Source organism: Rhinatrema bivittatum, chromosome 3 (assembly GCF_901001135.1).
Source record: "Rhinatrema bivittatum chromosome 3, aRhiBiv1.1, whole genome shotgun sequence".
NCBI classification, from domain to species: domain Eukaryota; kingdom Metazoa; phylum Chordata; class Amphibia; order Gymnophiona; family Rhinatrematidae; genus Rhinatrema; species Rhinatrema bivittatum.
In genome coordinates this window covers 539,021,702-539,037,905 of record NC_042617.1, presented here as the reverse complement: position 1 = coordinate 539,037,905, position 16,204 = coordinate 539,021,702, and the positions used below count along the sequence as shown (strand labels likewise).

General features: G+C 41.7%; 1 protein-coding gene across 1 annotated transcript in view; it reads left to right on the top strand.

Annotated features, from left to right (window-relative positions):
• Positions 1–16,204, top strand: part of RNF217 (ring finger protein 217) — a 250,558-nt gene that overhangs the window by 210,314 nt on the left and 24,040 nt on the right. Inside the window, exon 4 of the mRNA XM_029596389.1 lies at positions 5,582–5,783. Coding sequence (XP_029452249.1) covers positions 5,582–5,783 — 202 coding nt within the window. The remainder of the gene's footprint in view (positions 1–5,581; positions 5,784–16,204) is intronic.

Below are 16,204 nucleotides of genomic sequence, written 5' to 3'. Positions count from 1 at the left end.
TTTCTCTGATTAGTTTTAAATGTGCCACATGCTAATTTCATGGGGTGCCCCCTAGTCTTTCTATTATCCGAAAGAGTAAATAACCGATCCACATCGACCCGTTCTAGACCTCTCATGATTTTAAACACCTCTATCATATCCCCCCTCAGCCGTCTCTTCTCCAAGCTGAAAAGTCCTAACCTCTTTAGTCTTTCCTCATAGGGGAGCTGTTCCATTCCCCTTATCATTTTAGTAGCCCTTCTCTGTACCTTCTCCATTGCAATTATATCTTTTTTGAGATGCGGCGACCAGAATTGTACACAGTATTCAAGGTGCAGACTCACCATGGAGCGATACAGAGGCATTATGACATTTTCCATTTTATTCACCATTCCCTTTCTAATAATTCCCAACATTCTGTTTGCTTTTTTGACTGCCGCAGCACACTGAACCGACGATTTCAATGTGTTATCCACTATGACGCCTAGATCGCTTTCTTGGGTAGTAGCATCCAATATGGAACCTAACATTGTGTAACTATAGCATGGGCTATTTTTCCCTATATGCATCACCTTGCACTTGTCCACATTAAATTTCATCTGTGATTTTGATGCCCAATTTTCCAGCCTCACAAGGTCTTCCTGCAATTTATCATAAACTACTTGTGATTTAACTACTCTGAACAATTTTGTATCATCTGCAAATTTGATTACCTCACTTATCATATTTCTTTCCAGATCATTTATAAATATATTGAAAAGTAAGAGTCCCAATACAGATCCCTGAGGCACTCCACTGCCCACTCCCTTCCACTGAGAAAATTGCCCATTTAATCCTACTCTCTGTTTCCTGTCTTTTAGCCAGTTTGTAATCCATGAAAGGACATCGCCACCTATCCCATGACTTTTTATTTTTCCTAGAAGCCTCTCATGAGGAACTTTGTCAAATGACTTCTGAAAATCCAAGTACACTACATCTACCGGTTCACCTTTATCCACATGTTTATTAACTCCTTCAAAAAAGTGAAGCAGATTTGTGAGGCAAGACTTGCCTTGGGTAAAGCCATGCTGACTTTGTTCCATTAAACCATGTCTTTCTATATGTTTGATGTTTAGAACACTTTCCCCTACTTTTCCTGGCACTGAAGTCAGGCTAACCGTCTGTAGTTTCCTGGATCGCCCCTGGAGCCCTTTTTAAATATGGGGGTCTCATTAGCTATCCTTCAAAAAACTAAAAATCTGGATGTTTACCAAAGCCTACCAAAACATCCAATGACTCTCAGATATTACTTCCCTCCTACTGGCCATATGAAAACATGTGGAACCAAGGCAAGCAAATAATACAACACATAACTGAAACTGTATAGTTTGACATCTGAACTGCATTTATAAAGCCTACAATACCTATGTTAACAATCACACGAATGTTTTGGAAACTCTGTTAAACATCGAAACTTTGTAAACCATTGTGATGGCGAAACCGAACGACGATATATAAAACTTGATAAATAAATAAAATAAAATATCAAAAAGGTAGAAAAAAAGCATTTCACTTTCAGTTTCGTGACTGGAATATGAACTCTGTGACATAATAGCTGTAGGGCTCCTGGAGTAAACTGGGTTCTCTGCGGGCAATGATGGCTTTTATTGGATCAGTGTAAACATTATATATAAGCTATCAAGACCACTTAGATCCCTTCTTCAGATGTGAATAGGGAGGTTCATATTCATAAACATTTAGCTTGAATTTATCCAGATACGTTAGGGGTGCTCCAGGGGCATAACTGGGAGGAGTTGAGTTAGCTGGATAAACTGATCCTGGAGACCTTTTCCTAAAATTAGCTGGATAAACTTGGCTAACTTTAAAATATCTGAATATATTCAGCGTGCAGTTGCACTATGTTAGCTGGATACGTTAATCTGGATAGCTGAGTCGCATAGCGGCTGAATATGAACCTTCATAAATGACAGGGAAACTTTGATAAAATGAGAAAAATAGTTAGAAAAAAACTGAAAGGAGCAGCTACAAAAGTAAAAGTGTGCAAAAAGTGTGCAAGAGGCGTGGTCATTGTTAAAAAATACCATCCTAGAAGCACAGTCTAGATGTATTCCACACATTAATAAAGGTGGAAAGAAGGCAAAACTATTACCGGCATGGTTAAAAAGGGAGGTGAAAGAAGCTATTTTAGCCAAAAGATCTTCATTCAAAAATTGGAAGAAGGATCCAACAGAAGAAAATAGGATAAAGCATAAACATTGGCAAGTTAAATGTAAGACATTGATAAGACAGGCTAAGAGAGAATTTGAAAAGAAGTTGGCTGTAGAGGCAAAAACTCACAGTAAAAACTTTTTAAAATATATCCGAAGCAGAAAGCCTGTTAGGGAGTCAGTTGGACCGTTAGATGATCGAGGGGTTAAAGGGACACTTAGAGAAGATAAGGCTATCGCAGAAAGATTAAATGATTTGTTTGCCTCGGTGTTTACTGAAGAGGATGTTGGGGAGGTACCCGTAATGGAGAAGGTTTTCATGGGTAATGATTCAGATGGACTGAATCAAATCACGGTGAACCTAGAAGATGTGGTAGGCCTGATTGACAAACTGAAGAGTAGTAAATCACCTGGACCGGATGGTATACACCCCAGAGTTCCGAAGGAACTAAAAAATGAAATTTCAGACCTATTAGTAAAAATTTGTAACCTATCATTAAAATCATCCATTGTACCTGAAGACTGGAGGATAGCAAATGTAACCCCAATATTTAAAAAGGGCTCCAGGGGCGATCTGGGAAACTACAGACCGGTTAGCCTGACCAGTGCCAGGAAAAATAGTGGAAAGTGTTCTTTAATACCCCTTTCTCACTCTCCACAGCCAATCTCTCCTGCATTTGATCCCTCCCTTCAAACAGCCCCGTCTCTAAACATTCCCCCTGGCCCCAGGACTAGCGGCAAGTAAACCTGGGAACTTATGAGTTCCGCTCACCCTGAGATTTCTCAAGATTAGTGGGGTGGGGGGAGGGGGGTAGCAGGGGAAGGGAGGAGAGAGATGAGAGCGAGAAGCAATCCTCATGCCCAAGGCCAGTGCAAGGGTCTGTAGCACCCTAGGCAGACCAATGTAACTCTGACCCTGTCCAACCCACCCTGAGTTGGGCCCCTCTTACAGTGGTAGATATATATATATATATATACAAATAGATATAGTCATGTTCTCTCTCTCTCTCTCTTAGCACTTACGTCCTTTAGAAGTCCTGGTCTCTGCCTAGTCCCTTGCAGCCTCCTCTTCAGCTCAGGTGTCTGAAATCATCAATTTTATGGCCCTGCCCAGAGACCTGGTGAGAAGAGAAAAGGCTGATAACAAGAGGGGTGATATTTTTCTTTTGGGTAGGTTCGGTGGTGGATGAGGAAAGAGAAGCTGTGGCAATCTTCATTGACTTGTGCACATTTAGACTCCCCCCCCCCCCCCCCACCCAATGGGTGGGTCCCAAACCCTTCTCAAGCAGGGCTGCTTGTTCCCCCAGGAGCTCACGGGAGGACAGGACCCCAGTGCAGGGCCTGCGAGTGGGCACTGCCTTCCACTGCTATTGCTGTTGCTTCCAGCATCAAGAGAGCACTTCCGTTTTGAGGCACTCACAACCCCAGCTGAAGATTTTCTGACCCCCATGAGGGGGTCCTGACCCACAGTTTGGGAAGCCCTGGATTACACCAATTTTCAAAGCACATTTATGCGCATAAGTTGGCTGAAAATTACCCCAGCAAACCTGCTCAAGCAGACTTACACCTGCTAAATTGTGTGGATAGTTCTCCTGCTTATTCCCCAAACACAGTTGGTTTCCAGAAGCTTCCTGAGAAAATAAAGGCCTTAAAGAGAACTTTTTACAAAATTGTGTGTACCGTGGTTTGTTTATATTCTTGCACAAGAAAATTCTGTAAATAGCTACTCTCATGTTCGTGTGAGTTCTAAAGGAATATAGCTTTAATGAGAAGCCAGTAGATAATCAAAATATTGACAGGTGGTTTCCTCCTTCCTCAAGTGGCACGGGGCCCCGATCCACTCCCTCCTGCCCCTGCCCCCCTCCCCAGTGCCTATCCAGTTGGATGTGTGTCTGAAGCTGGCGGCAAGAAGGGAGCATTCTGCTCTTCTCCCCCCATCGATGATGCTTTTAAATATGGCACCCAATCTCATGCATACCTTTTTGCCTTGCAGCTCCTTTGGGCACTAATTCTGGAGTTGCGTTGTGCTTAACTTTGCATCATAGGGACCTAATCATCATGGAATCACTCCCTGTGTCTTATCTGCATATGTGTAGATTAGGGAGGGGGCACTGGGTTATGGCTGCCCCCTCCCAAGAAAATGCTCCAGATGCTAAATCAGGACTACGTCTGCCCCTCCCTATCTCTTTTGCCACCACACCCCCCTCCTCCAAACTAACAGGCATACCACCCTTACGCCGGCTGATTCTGACACTTGTCCTTGAAAGCAGATGACTCTAAAGCGTGCTGTTCCCCACCTGCTTTTTTGTTTGTTTTTTCTTTCTTTTACTAGTCATGAACTTTTTTTTTACGCATGCACGGCTGTGTGGTGTTACACTGTCCTTCTGCCTGGCTGTTTATAAGATGCATGCACCTTGCTCTGTAGCGTGGAAGAGACCGGTTTGTAAGTGGCCTGAGATTTCTACTCTGAGGCTGTTTAAACTGGCCTGTGGTAAAAATGTCATCCTTTGTACCTCAGGAAAGGAGGGAGGTCTGTGTGTTTTGAGATGTATGAGTGGTCACCGTTGCCCTCTGGTGGTTGCTTCTGGAACAGCATAAACAGTGAGCCCAGGCGACTGAAAACAACAAGCACCAGAATAGTCAGGGCTGGAGAAATCCTGGGAGCCTGAAATTCAGAAAAGCTAAAAAGCAAAGAATAAAAGCAAAAAATAAATAAATATTTGAAAGCTAAACTAAAACTTGGACAAAGGAAAAAAAATAAAATAAAAAAAGAGCCCATTGTTTAATAAGAAAAGTACAAAATAGCAATAATAACAGATAACAGCAAGAAAATGGGAAGAAAAAAGTAAGGACATCTATTTTCCCTGGCTCCTATAAATTTTTGATTGACTCCTAAGTTTTTGAAATATATTTCCACCTCTAATAAAAAAAAAAAAAAATCATAGTTTTGGTATAGAGTGCCTCTGTCCATTGTACTTTCCAGACATAGTACATACCGTAATAATTACAGTTGGATGAATGAGTGAGAGGGGTAACGTTATAGGGGTACAAGCCTGTATACCATTGGGCTATGTATTTGGAGCAGGAATGTCAGAGAAGGCATCTGTCAGCAAAAGCTGTCATCACTTGGATTATGCAGTTAAACATCAGTCTATTCCAGTTTCCTGCTTCTGTGTAACACGTTAGTCTACAGTCCTGCTGACATGGAAGAGAGCGCTTTTGTGTGTAAGCATTGGTCCTGTTGGCATACATTTACTGAATACCAGTGAGGGTATTTTACATTTGTTTTTCTTAAGTTGCTTACGTTGCTTCTATTGAATACATTATGTATTCAATAAAAGGATTTTTAACATTTTCTTTTGTTTTTTCTCTGCTTCCTCTTTCCGCTCCTAAAGATTCACATCCAGAGGACAGAAGGGTGCGACCACATGACCTGCTCACAATGCAACACAAACTTCTGCTACCGCTGTGGAGAGAGGTACCGCCAGCTCCGCTTCTTTGGAGATCACACGTCAAACCTCAGCATATTTGGATGCAAATACCGCTACCTCCCCGAGAGACCGCATTTAAGGAGATTAGTGCGAGGCTCTGTCTGTGGTGAGTGAGCCGTGTGCAAATGCTGGGGGGGGGGGGGGGAGAGGTCCTTGGGGAAACTGCTCAAGATCAGCGTTCATAAAAAGAAAAAGAAACATTTGTGTGAAATTTTGCATCTAAATGCATTATAGACAGTGAAGGTTATCTGTTTCAGTTAATTTCAGGGCTTTGTTTCCAAAACTGCTCTTGTCAGTGACACAGAATGTGCTGAGCAACCTTGCAAAGGGAATTATTAGGGTCCAACATACTCTATATTTTTCTATCAATATGCAAAAAAATCCAGGTACTATATTTGGATGTTAATATTCAAAACAAGAAATGGACCTGGGGAGGGTAATCTTCAAACAGCCTCTACCTGCAGACTTTAGCACGTAAAGTCCGCTTTGATAGTTCCCAGGTTGTCCCAGTACGTGTACAGATATGTGCGGGGAGCTGAACCCGCACCAGAGCAGGAGTAACTTTCTGCACATACAGTTCCGTGCGTGCTGTCAAAAATCAAAAGTGTGCACAGAAATTCTTACTCTGCCCCTCCTACCACTACCGGAATGCCTCTTCCTAGTGCGGATAAAAGTACACACAAAATAGGGTATCGCGCAGACATGTATAACCCCCTACTTGATTGTAATATGCATAAAACAACATTTTGTGTGTGTATGAATCGCTTTGAAGCCCTTAAGGCTGTGGCATATCAATTTGTGCCACCAGGATACACAGTAGTAAACCTTTTGCTATGAACTGTTCCTTAGAGCTGAATTTTGTCAAATGTCCTACTGCAGCCTGGCAGTTTAAAACAGTAGCTACGGGAAGGCTAAAAATAAAACTATATATATACACACACACACACACACACACACACACACACACACACACCAGACACGTATACTGAGATAAACTGAATAAGATTTTTGTGACCGGAAAATGAGGTGGTGGTGATTGTTTTATTTATTTACTTAATATCACAAAGTGGCCCGAATTTTATGAAAGTTCTGGTGTAAGGCAAATAATCAATACATAATAAAACAATAAGCAAACATAATAAAAATGCTGCAGTAAATCCATATAAAGGTAAAACTAAAATAAGAACAAAGAAATACTAAAAAGTAAAGGGCAATTTTTCTTAAAAATCTAATAAAAATTGGCAGATCTAATTTCAAAAAAGGTCCCTTTCCTTGACTGCCTCTGAAAACAGCCATGTTTTACAAGGTTTTCTAAATGTGAAATCATTTCATAGCGCTATTCAGGGTTGGGTCATGTTTCTTTACTTTATGCAAGATGTGTAGTAAAACAGATTTCAGGTGCGACCTTGCCTCTCTTCTCTCCTACAGGCGCACATCTTGCTGTGGTCACCCTAGTCCTAAGTGTCAGGAGAGTTTGGCTGCTGCCCAGACTAGAATGGCAGCTTTTAGAGGTAGCAGTCTCAAAGGGCCAGGCCTTTGAAGGACATCGGCAAGGTGGCAGGTTATTTTCAGAAGAGTGGTGTTATTGGATTGTGACCATTTCAGATAGGGCTGCTCTTTTTTAGATGGCAAATGTTGCAATCCAAATGTCACTCCCATCTCCCCCACTTCTAACCAGCACATGCATGGTCTCTGGGCAATTCTCGGTCCTTCACCTTCCCAGACCTGGAATTTCTAGGTGATCGCAGATGTGGGGGGCACTCCATGAAGTTAGCATGGGGCACATTTAAAATGAATTGGAGAAATTTATTTTTCACTCAACGCACAATTAAACTCTGGAATTTGTTGCCAGAGGATGTGGTTAGTGCAGTTAGTATAGCTGTGTTTAAAAAAAGGATTGGATAAGTTCTTGGAGGAGAAGTCCATTACCTGCTATTAAGTTCACGCTGAGGTAGATCTTTAAAAAGTACGCGCGCGTGTAGTTTTGTTCGCGCAACCGGCGCGAGCAAAGATATGCCGGATTTTACAAGATACGCGCGTAGCCGCATGTATCATAAAATCCGGGGTCGGCGCACACAAGGCTGCACAAAATCGGCAGCCTGCGCACGCCGAGCCGCGCAGCCTGCCTCCGTTCCCTCCGAGGCCGCTCCGAAATCGGAACGGCCTCAGAGGGAACTTTCCTTGCGCGTCCCCCCACCTTCCCCTCCCTTCCCCTACCTAACCCACCCCCCTGGCTCTACCTAAATCCCCCCCTACCTTTGTTGGGCAAGTTACGCCTGCTTGAAGCAGGCGTAACTTGCGCGTGCTGCCTCGCATCCCCCGGCACAGGCCGCAGTGCCGGGAGACTCGGGACCGCCCCTCCCGGCCCACCCCCGAACCATCGCCATGCCCCCTCCCACCCCTTTTATAAAGCCCCGGGACTTACGCACGTCCCGTGGCTTTGCGCTCGCCGGCGGCCTATGTAAAATAGGCGCGCGTAAATCCTCCTGGATTTACGCGCGCAGGGCTTTTAAAATCTAGCCCTTAGAGAGTAGCCACTGCCATTAGCAATGGTAACATGGAATAGACTTAGTTTTTGGGTATTTGCCAGGTTCTTATGGCCTGGATTGTGTTGACCCTTGGTCTGACCCAGTATGGCATGTTCTTATGTGTGGGCTGCCTTCCAGCTCAGAGCAGTGAGGACAACTAATTGTATAAGCCTTGTGTGTACAGCTCTGATCTTTTCCGGGCCAGATGCTTGCTTGATTAATCAATGTTCATTTTCTTCTAATTTCAAGAGAGCTCTGGAAAGCCCACATTGGGTTCTTGCTGACATATTGAGGCATGGTGAGCTTTAGAACATGTTCCCACATAGTCTGAGAGATGGTCGATTTATTTATTTAAAAGCTCTTATGCGCTGCCTTCTCGTCCAGAAGATCAACCAAAACAGTGTACAATCTCAAAATCTACAAAATACAATAGATAAAACTTACATAATAAAATTAAAACAAAATAACAAAAGCCCCCTACAGATTATCCCATTCTTATACCTCACACAATGCCAGCAAGAATATGCCACGTTAAGCCAATTTTACAGTTATACACACATTTGCCAAAAATACCAGTTGCCCCTTGTTGCTTAAATCTTCACTATGATATATCAATCTCATTTATTCTTATTTAAACAGAAAGCTTTGAAAAAAAAACTATAAAGTTGAAAATTTGACAGATGAACAAAACTGATGTTTTTCTCATTACTTTACTCTCTTAAAAAAAAAAAAAGAGAGAGTAAAAAATAATTGATCAAGAAGCGCACCGAGTTAAACTCCTTTGTGAAGTAAGAGACAAAGAAGAAACAATGAAAGATGAATGAAAAATGGCTTTTTGTATTTAAACTAAATTATCAAAATGTTTAAATTCTAATATATATTTTTCACGTAGTACAATTGCATTTATAATACTTCACAGGGCCAAAAGAACTTTCCATTTTCTGCTCTACCATTGCTGAAGTGCTATGAAACGGGCTCGGCCTGCCTAACCCTGCCCACCTGATAGTTGGCGCATCCATGTACAGTGCCATGATGAAATATTCAGCACGACATTATGAAATCTATCCCTGATCTGCACCTAGATCTTTGTGATTCCCGCACAAATGGTCAAATAATGTGCTAAGCCATCGGAAAGCCATTCTCATGTCAATCACGCAAAAATCCAGAGAGCAAAGGGTGCAAGGCTGTAACTCACGAAAAAAGACAATGTTGAAAGCCCTTTCTGTGGGCAAAAAAAAAAAAAGCCTTTTACTTGCCGAAATGGGGGCTTTAAAAATCGCCCGGCCTGTCTATGGGTAAAAGCACGTGTGTCGTTGAACAGTGAGTGTACATTTTTACCTGTGAACTGCAGAGGTGGTACCAAGAGTGAGAAGAGGGTGGGGAATTGAACAGCGAGCGTAGTTTTGTGCTAAAAAAAAAAAAAAAAAAAAGATGCACAGAGAAAGCAGGTGGGCAGTTTCTCATTGGGCTATAATGGATGGTGCAAACACCTGTGGGTGAAAAGCACCTACAGACTCTGCAGCTAGGCACCCGGTTTTGATTATTTACCCCATGGGTATGCAAATGACCGAAGGTGCCCACCTATACTAGAAATCAAAGGATGTGAGAAAAACGCAAGTGATACTTCTCCAAACGAAAAAAAAAAACCCACCAAGCTAAGCTGGAGAGCACCGTCTGTTAAAGAACTGGGCCAGGTTCATACCTACACCACCCTTTATCACAATGCAGCGCAATGCCTGCAGTCAGAGTGGAAGAGCTGGTCTCAGCCCTACCCAGCACAGCCCTACTAATCTCTTCTCACGGTAATTTTCAGGACCTCAGTGAGTCAATCCCATTTTTATTTATAGCACAAAGGTGCTCAGGGAGTGGACCAACATACGAGCAGTAAATGAAACGTACCGTGTAGTTTAGTTTGAAAACGCAGCAAACAATAAAATAGCAGCAGCAGCTATTTTAATAAAATAAATTCTCAGATAGTGCTGCTTTTATATTTATGTAGGACAATTGTATCCTGTGAAGTAGAAGTAGAAGTTTTAAGTCAGTTACTAGATAGCAAGATGCCAAGGTGAGGTAAAAGTCGTCAGAGGTATTAGAGAGCAGGTGGCATTTCAGAAAAGATTTAAAAAGCAGGGAGTTTCCTGGTTTGGAATGGGTAATGGATCGGCCCTGTACAGGAAGACGAAAGGAAATGCTGCCTTTCAGCTGTCGGAGTGAGGTGCCCCATCGTGGCTCCACGTCACACATCTTCTTTTTCAGGAACGACTTCTCTTTCCAGGACATGTATGTGGAGAAGCGAACACTCTACAGGAGTCACAAATTTATTATCAGCAGGATTTGTACCTGTCTCACCATAAAGGGAGAATAAAATGTACATAAAGCTTGTTATACCAGTGCTATTAAGCGCTATAAATCAGAGATAAATAAGGCATAGTCCTCTTTCATTTCAAAGCAATTAGGGCAGGTAGAGAGCCATTCCAGACAACTGCTTGACTTTGTAAATCGGTTATCTGGTTTGAGAACTGAAACCCAAACTGATACTTCAGTAACAGCAGAAGGTTTTGCTAAATTTTTTTATAAAGATTGACAATATTTTGACAATTTACCAGAGTGATTTATGGCAACTGGAAATAAGAAAGACAAATCAGAACAGGGTCTTATTAAAGGAGAATCTGAGGGTTTAGAGGATGAAGTTCGGGACTTAAATTGCTGTGGGAAGAGTTAACCTTTAACATGGCGGTTAAGGTAAGCATGGGTTGAGGTCTTACAGTCTATGACTAATGTCACCTCTGAGTTAGAAAACGTTCAAAGCTCCCCATGTCCAACATTAGCAGCACCGCTAGGAGTTTTATTTACTTCAAGGGCTTTCCTATAAAGCACACCAACTCATACATGCTAAACCTAAGTAGTATCAAATGTCGGCTCGAAGACATAATCGTCAGCTCTTTCCTTTTGCTCTCCCAGTGCTTTTTCTTACAAAACTTACAAAAAATTGTGCAAAACTTAGCCCAGTGTTTGCTTTAAAATGTACTCTCTGAAAAGTCTGTCACACGGTGTTTCTTAAAATCAGCGCCCCCACACCTGACACGGTACCGCGTTTCCAGATCTCCCGCGGTGTTTAATCTCTGCAGCAGGGAATATAATGTACTTACCTCAGTGACGTTTCACAAAACAAAGTAATCGCCAAAATATCTTCTTTATTCGCCTCGCGAGGTCCTCCACATGGAGCTTTTCATCTCATTAGATGCTGTCTCCTCTTCCAATTGTGAAATCTTCAGAATTAGATCCCAAACTATCAGAAAGTATCATTAGTTCGTCCAGTTTTTTTTTAAAAAGTAAACTTAGACCCTACGGATTTGAAACATTACTGGCCAGAGTCCAATCTTCCTTTATTAATGTTAAGTTCATGAAGAAAATCGTGGCTCTACGGATAAGAAAAAAGATTTAATTTTAAGAGCTGCGCACGTAAAAATGAGCACATAGATGGTAACTTTCAAAGGGGCGCACATGGACACGTGTGCGTTGGCTTGCGCCCAGGGACGCAGCTATCTTGCAACGTATTGTACATATGCGCATACGTTATAAAATCACCTAGGTGCACACCTAACCACGCAAATCGAGTTTCGGCCGCATAAGTCAGGGAATTTTATAACCAGCGCATGTCCACATCAAGACCAGTTTCACCAGTTCCTCCACAAGTTTGCCCAGTGCAGAGCTAGATCCTCCAAACCCATCAGGTTTACTAGCCTGCACTCCTCCCAGTTCCTCCAGATCCTTTAAACCCCTTAGGAATGGCTATTTTGTTTTTAAAACTTACAGCTCCAGCATAGCAGAAGTAAAGTTATGTAGCACTGGACCTAGGCGCACTTGTGTCTTCATCTCTTGGCTCCGCCCTGGAATGCCTGCACCACGCCTCTTTCTGATTCTGAGTGACACGTGCACCGCAGCGGGAGATGTGTGTGCATGTAGGTGGCTTTTAAAATACAACTGGCACGTGTAAACTGTGCATGCAAGTGCATCTCCCGCTTTTGGCATGCGCAAGACTTTTAAAATGTACCTTATATACCGCATATTCGTTCAAGAACTATTTTATAAACCTCAAATATACACGCGCATGTAATGGTGTGCGAATAAATTTGCTGATATAAAAAAGGGGGCAAGCCAGGGCCGTTCTGAGGCAGAGTCTACAATTGTGCATATAAGGTGCTATTTTATAACCTGAGAGTGCAATGCATGTATGGCTTTTACCTGCACATATTTACACCTGCTGATTATCTGGTGTAAGTCAGAATAGAATTCTTTATAGGAAGAAATTAAAAACATTTCTTCTCATGCAGGCTTACCTGGAATGATCTACAATAGTATATGATTAGGGTATTATGATTATGTTATTGTATTTTATGTTTTAATGTTTTTGATGTTTTAATTTTGTATGTATATTGTTACCCACATTGAAATATGTAGATTTTGCAGGTTATAACATTTTTAAAGTAAATAAATAAATATAGACAAATACTGGCTTGGTAAGGGGTCTGGGTAAACTGGGGGTGTGCAGGCCGAAGAACTATGAGGGTCTTGATGACCTAGAGATAGACTCAGCAAACTGGTGGACTGATTGGTAAATCTAGTAATTTCCTTCTCGTGCACATGTTATAAAATTTGAGAATTTACCCTGTTATAGAGTCCATCAAGCCAGGGCGAGAGAACATTGTAGAAATCTCATCTTTGTGAGACTTTCCTCACTCCAAATGACCTCAAATCTTCACCGAGGTATACTGTGCAGTTCATAAACCAACACCAACACCTTACCTTGAGCTATTAGCCAGCCCTCCTATAGAGATATAAATAGTTGACTGCTACTGTGGTGCAGTAATTCTAAAAATTACCCTAACCATGCCCCTTTCTCTTACCACGGGCATTATGCATGCGATGACATAGCATTTTGATGAATCTAGGGGTTAGCTGGAAAGGTCGCTAAAGTGCTACTTAGCAAATTTTGGTTGTCATTTACTGGCTAAATCAAAACTTACCCGGCTATGTTTAAAATACATGCTGCATATTTTTTGATATGCGACCATGTTCTTGGGTAGACTTGAGTATTTTATATAGTAGTATGTGCATACACATGTGTCCATATAGCTGCATATATGGGTGTGCTCACACATGTTTTAAAGTTATCCTCTTAAATGCTCTTCATCCCAGACAGTCCAGCTTCAGGATGGAGTACAGCAGTAAATCAATAAAGTAAGACTTAATATGGATAAAGGGAAGAAGGTCTCAATAATATCTGCTGATACGAGTGTTGCTTTGGACCTCATTGATCATGAGCTGCTATTAACCAGGTTGCTTTAACTGGGAATTACTGGGGTAGTCATCAAGTATTTATCGGAGAAAGTTTTCAAAGTAAACTGGAATGATCAATATTCGGCCCTCAAACAGATCACATGGAGTTCCCCAGGGTCCATTCCTTTCCCCATTGCTTTTTAATTTGTTTTTAGCACCTCTGTCTACCTCGACTTGGGGTCTTGGTTTTAGTGCTTATTTCTATGCAGATGATATTCAAGTTATTGTGTCTTTTTTGGACCCATAACCTGAAATTTCTAGGTTTAATACCTGACTGGGAGAGATTGCTATTTGATTATAAACCTCTAAACTAAAGGTGAATCCCCTAAAATCAGAAGCTATTTGGTTTTCCAGAGGTCAAACAGTTGATCGAAAACTCCTAAAATGAAAGTGCTGGAGATTCCCTTAAGGCCGAATTTTAAAAGGCCTACGAGCGCCTATGCCGGGAGATACGCGCATGGCCAGGACTCATGCGTACCGATTTTCAAACGCTCACAGCCATGCGTGTATTTCCTGGTACATGCAGAAGAATGGGTTGGTGAAAGGGGCCAGTCGGAGGCGGGGCATGGGCGGGCCATTAGGCCCTGTCCTGCTGAAAGCCAACCGGCCCATGCAAGTTGCTGCTGCTCCGGAGCGCAAGTAAATTTAAAAAAAAAAAGTCTAGGTAGCGGGGTTTTAGGGGTCGAGGCGGATAGGGTAAAAGGGAAGCTGGTTACGTAGGGGATTTAGAACCTAATGCGTCGCTGTGTGCATCTTATAAAACTCCCCCCCTTACACACACGATTCGGCACTCGCGGGTAGTGGATTTTATAACATGTGCGTGTCGGCGCGAGCATGTTATAAAATTGGTGCATCCTTGTCGCATGCTGGGAACCTATAGCAGCCTGCGCATGGGTCTTAAAATGTACCTTTATGTGCATAAAGTGAAAATCTTAGAACTAGTTTTGAATAATATTTTAATTATGGCCCACCAAAATTTTAAGTTAACCAAGTCAGTATTTTTTTTTTTATTTGCGCATGATTAAGAGAATAAAACCTTTGTAAGGAAACCTAAGCTTACAACTATATCATGTGCTTTAGTACTCTTGAAGCTTGACTGCTGCAACTCTTTATTTAGGTACCACTGAGGGTTCTCTAAGGATGCTACAAATATTACAAAACACAATCGCCAAGGTTATCTTTGGAGTTTCAAAATATGAGCATATTTCTCCCCTACTGAAAACGTTTCACTGGCTACCCATTAGAGCTAGATTTGTTTAACACATAAAGGTACTAATTAGCGGGGCTTCCGGTTACCTCAGTAACCTTTTGGTTCTCTATACTCTGACTACACTTCTAAGATCTTCACAATAAAAGCTTTTAAAGCTTCCATCATCTAGAGAAATAAGACCAGAGCATTCTAGAGAGGCAGCCTCAAGCCCCCACTTCACTGGAATTCTCTCCCATTCGATCTCTGTATGGTCAAAAATAATTTCAAATTTAGAAAGTTAATCAAAACTTGGTCATTTGATAAAGTGTTTGAGGCCTAGATCCCGTTTTCTTTGCTATTTTTCTAGCTGATCAGATGAAAGTTTTTATCCGATGTTTTATCCGATCTGTTTTATTTTTTTGTTTAGTTTTATGGCTTTTCAATCTGTTTTATCATATTAGTCTTCATGTTTATTAACTATTTGTTAATGTGATGTGATGCCGATATCTGTGAGTCGTAGTAAGCTGGTGTGATTCACGGTGTCGAACGCCGCTGACAGATCCAGGAGTGCGAGAAGGCAAGGATGGCCTTTTTCAAGATTGAAGATGATGGTGTCAGCTAGAGTAGTTAATAGTGATTCGGTGTTCTTATTCTTCCGGAATCCAAATTGGTTATTGGTGAGGATATTGTTGTCATCGAGGAATTCCGAAAGTTGTCGGTTAACCACTTTCTCCATAATTTTGGCTAACATAGGAAGGTTTGCTATAGGTCTGTGGTTAGCAGGATCTGTTGTGGGAAGGTTGGGTTTTTTGAGGAGAGGTTTGTATATTAGTATACATATATATTATATTATATATATATATATATATATTATATATTATATTATACATTATATATATATAGTATTAGTATATTGTATATGTATATTAGTTTCATTAAATCTATGGTAACCCTCCGCTACCCTCCCCCCCCACCTTCCAACCCCCCTTCCAACCCCCTTCCAATCCCTCATTCCTACCCCCTCCCTCGGAATACCTTGTTACCCCAAAAAGCCAACTCTTATCAGTTCTTACCAGTTTTGACACGTTACTCCCCATGCTTAAGCTGTATCCAAGTTTTTCTCTCCCCCTGTTCTATGTAAGACAACTTTGTCACTGTTTTTATGGTTGCAATGTAAACCGGAGTGATAATTAACTCTGTTATTTGAACTTCGGTATAGAAAAGTTATAAATAAATAAATAAATAAATTTAAAAAGCGTCATCAGTTATGTAATGTACACCGATTTGATGCTTCTGAAGGTTGGTTTACTAAAATAAAACTACCATTACCACTTACCTCGTCGTGCTGATATCTATGCAGCGTGCCCGTTCACAGAGCACCTTGGCCTGAATCCGCATTGGGACGGGCCAACCGAAATCAAATAATCCCAGGTCGCCATCTATGAAGCCCCCTGACCAGAGATCAGGGAG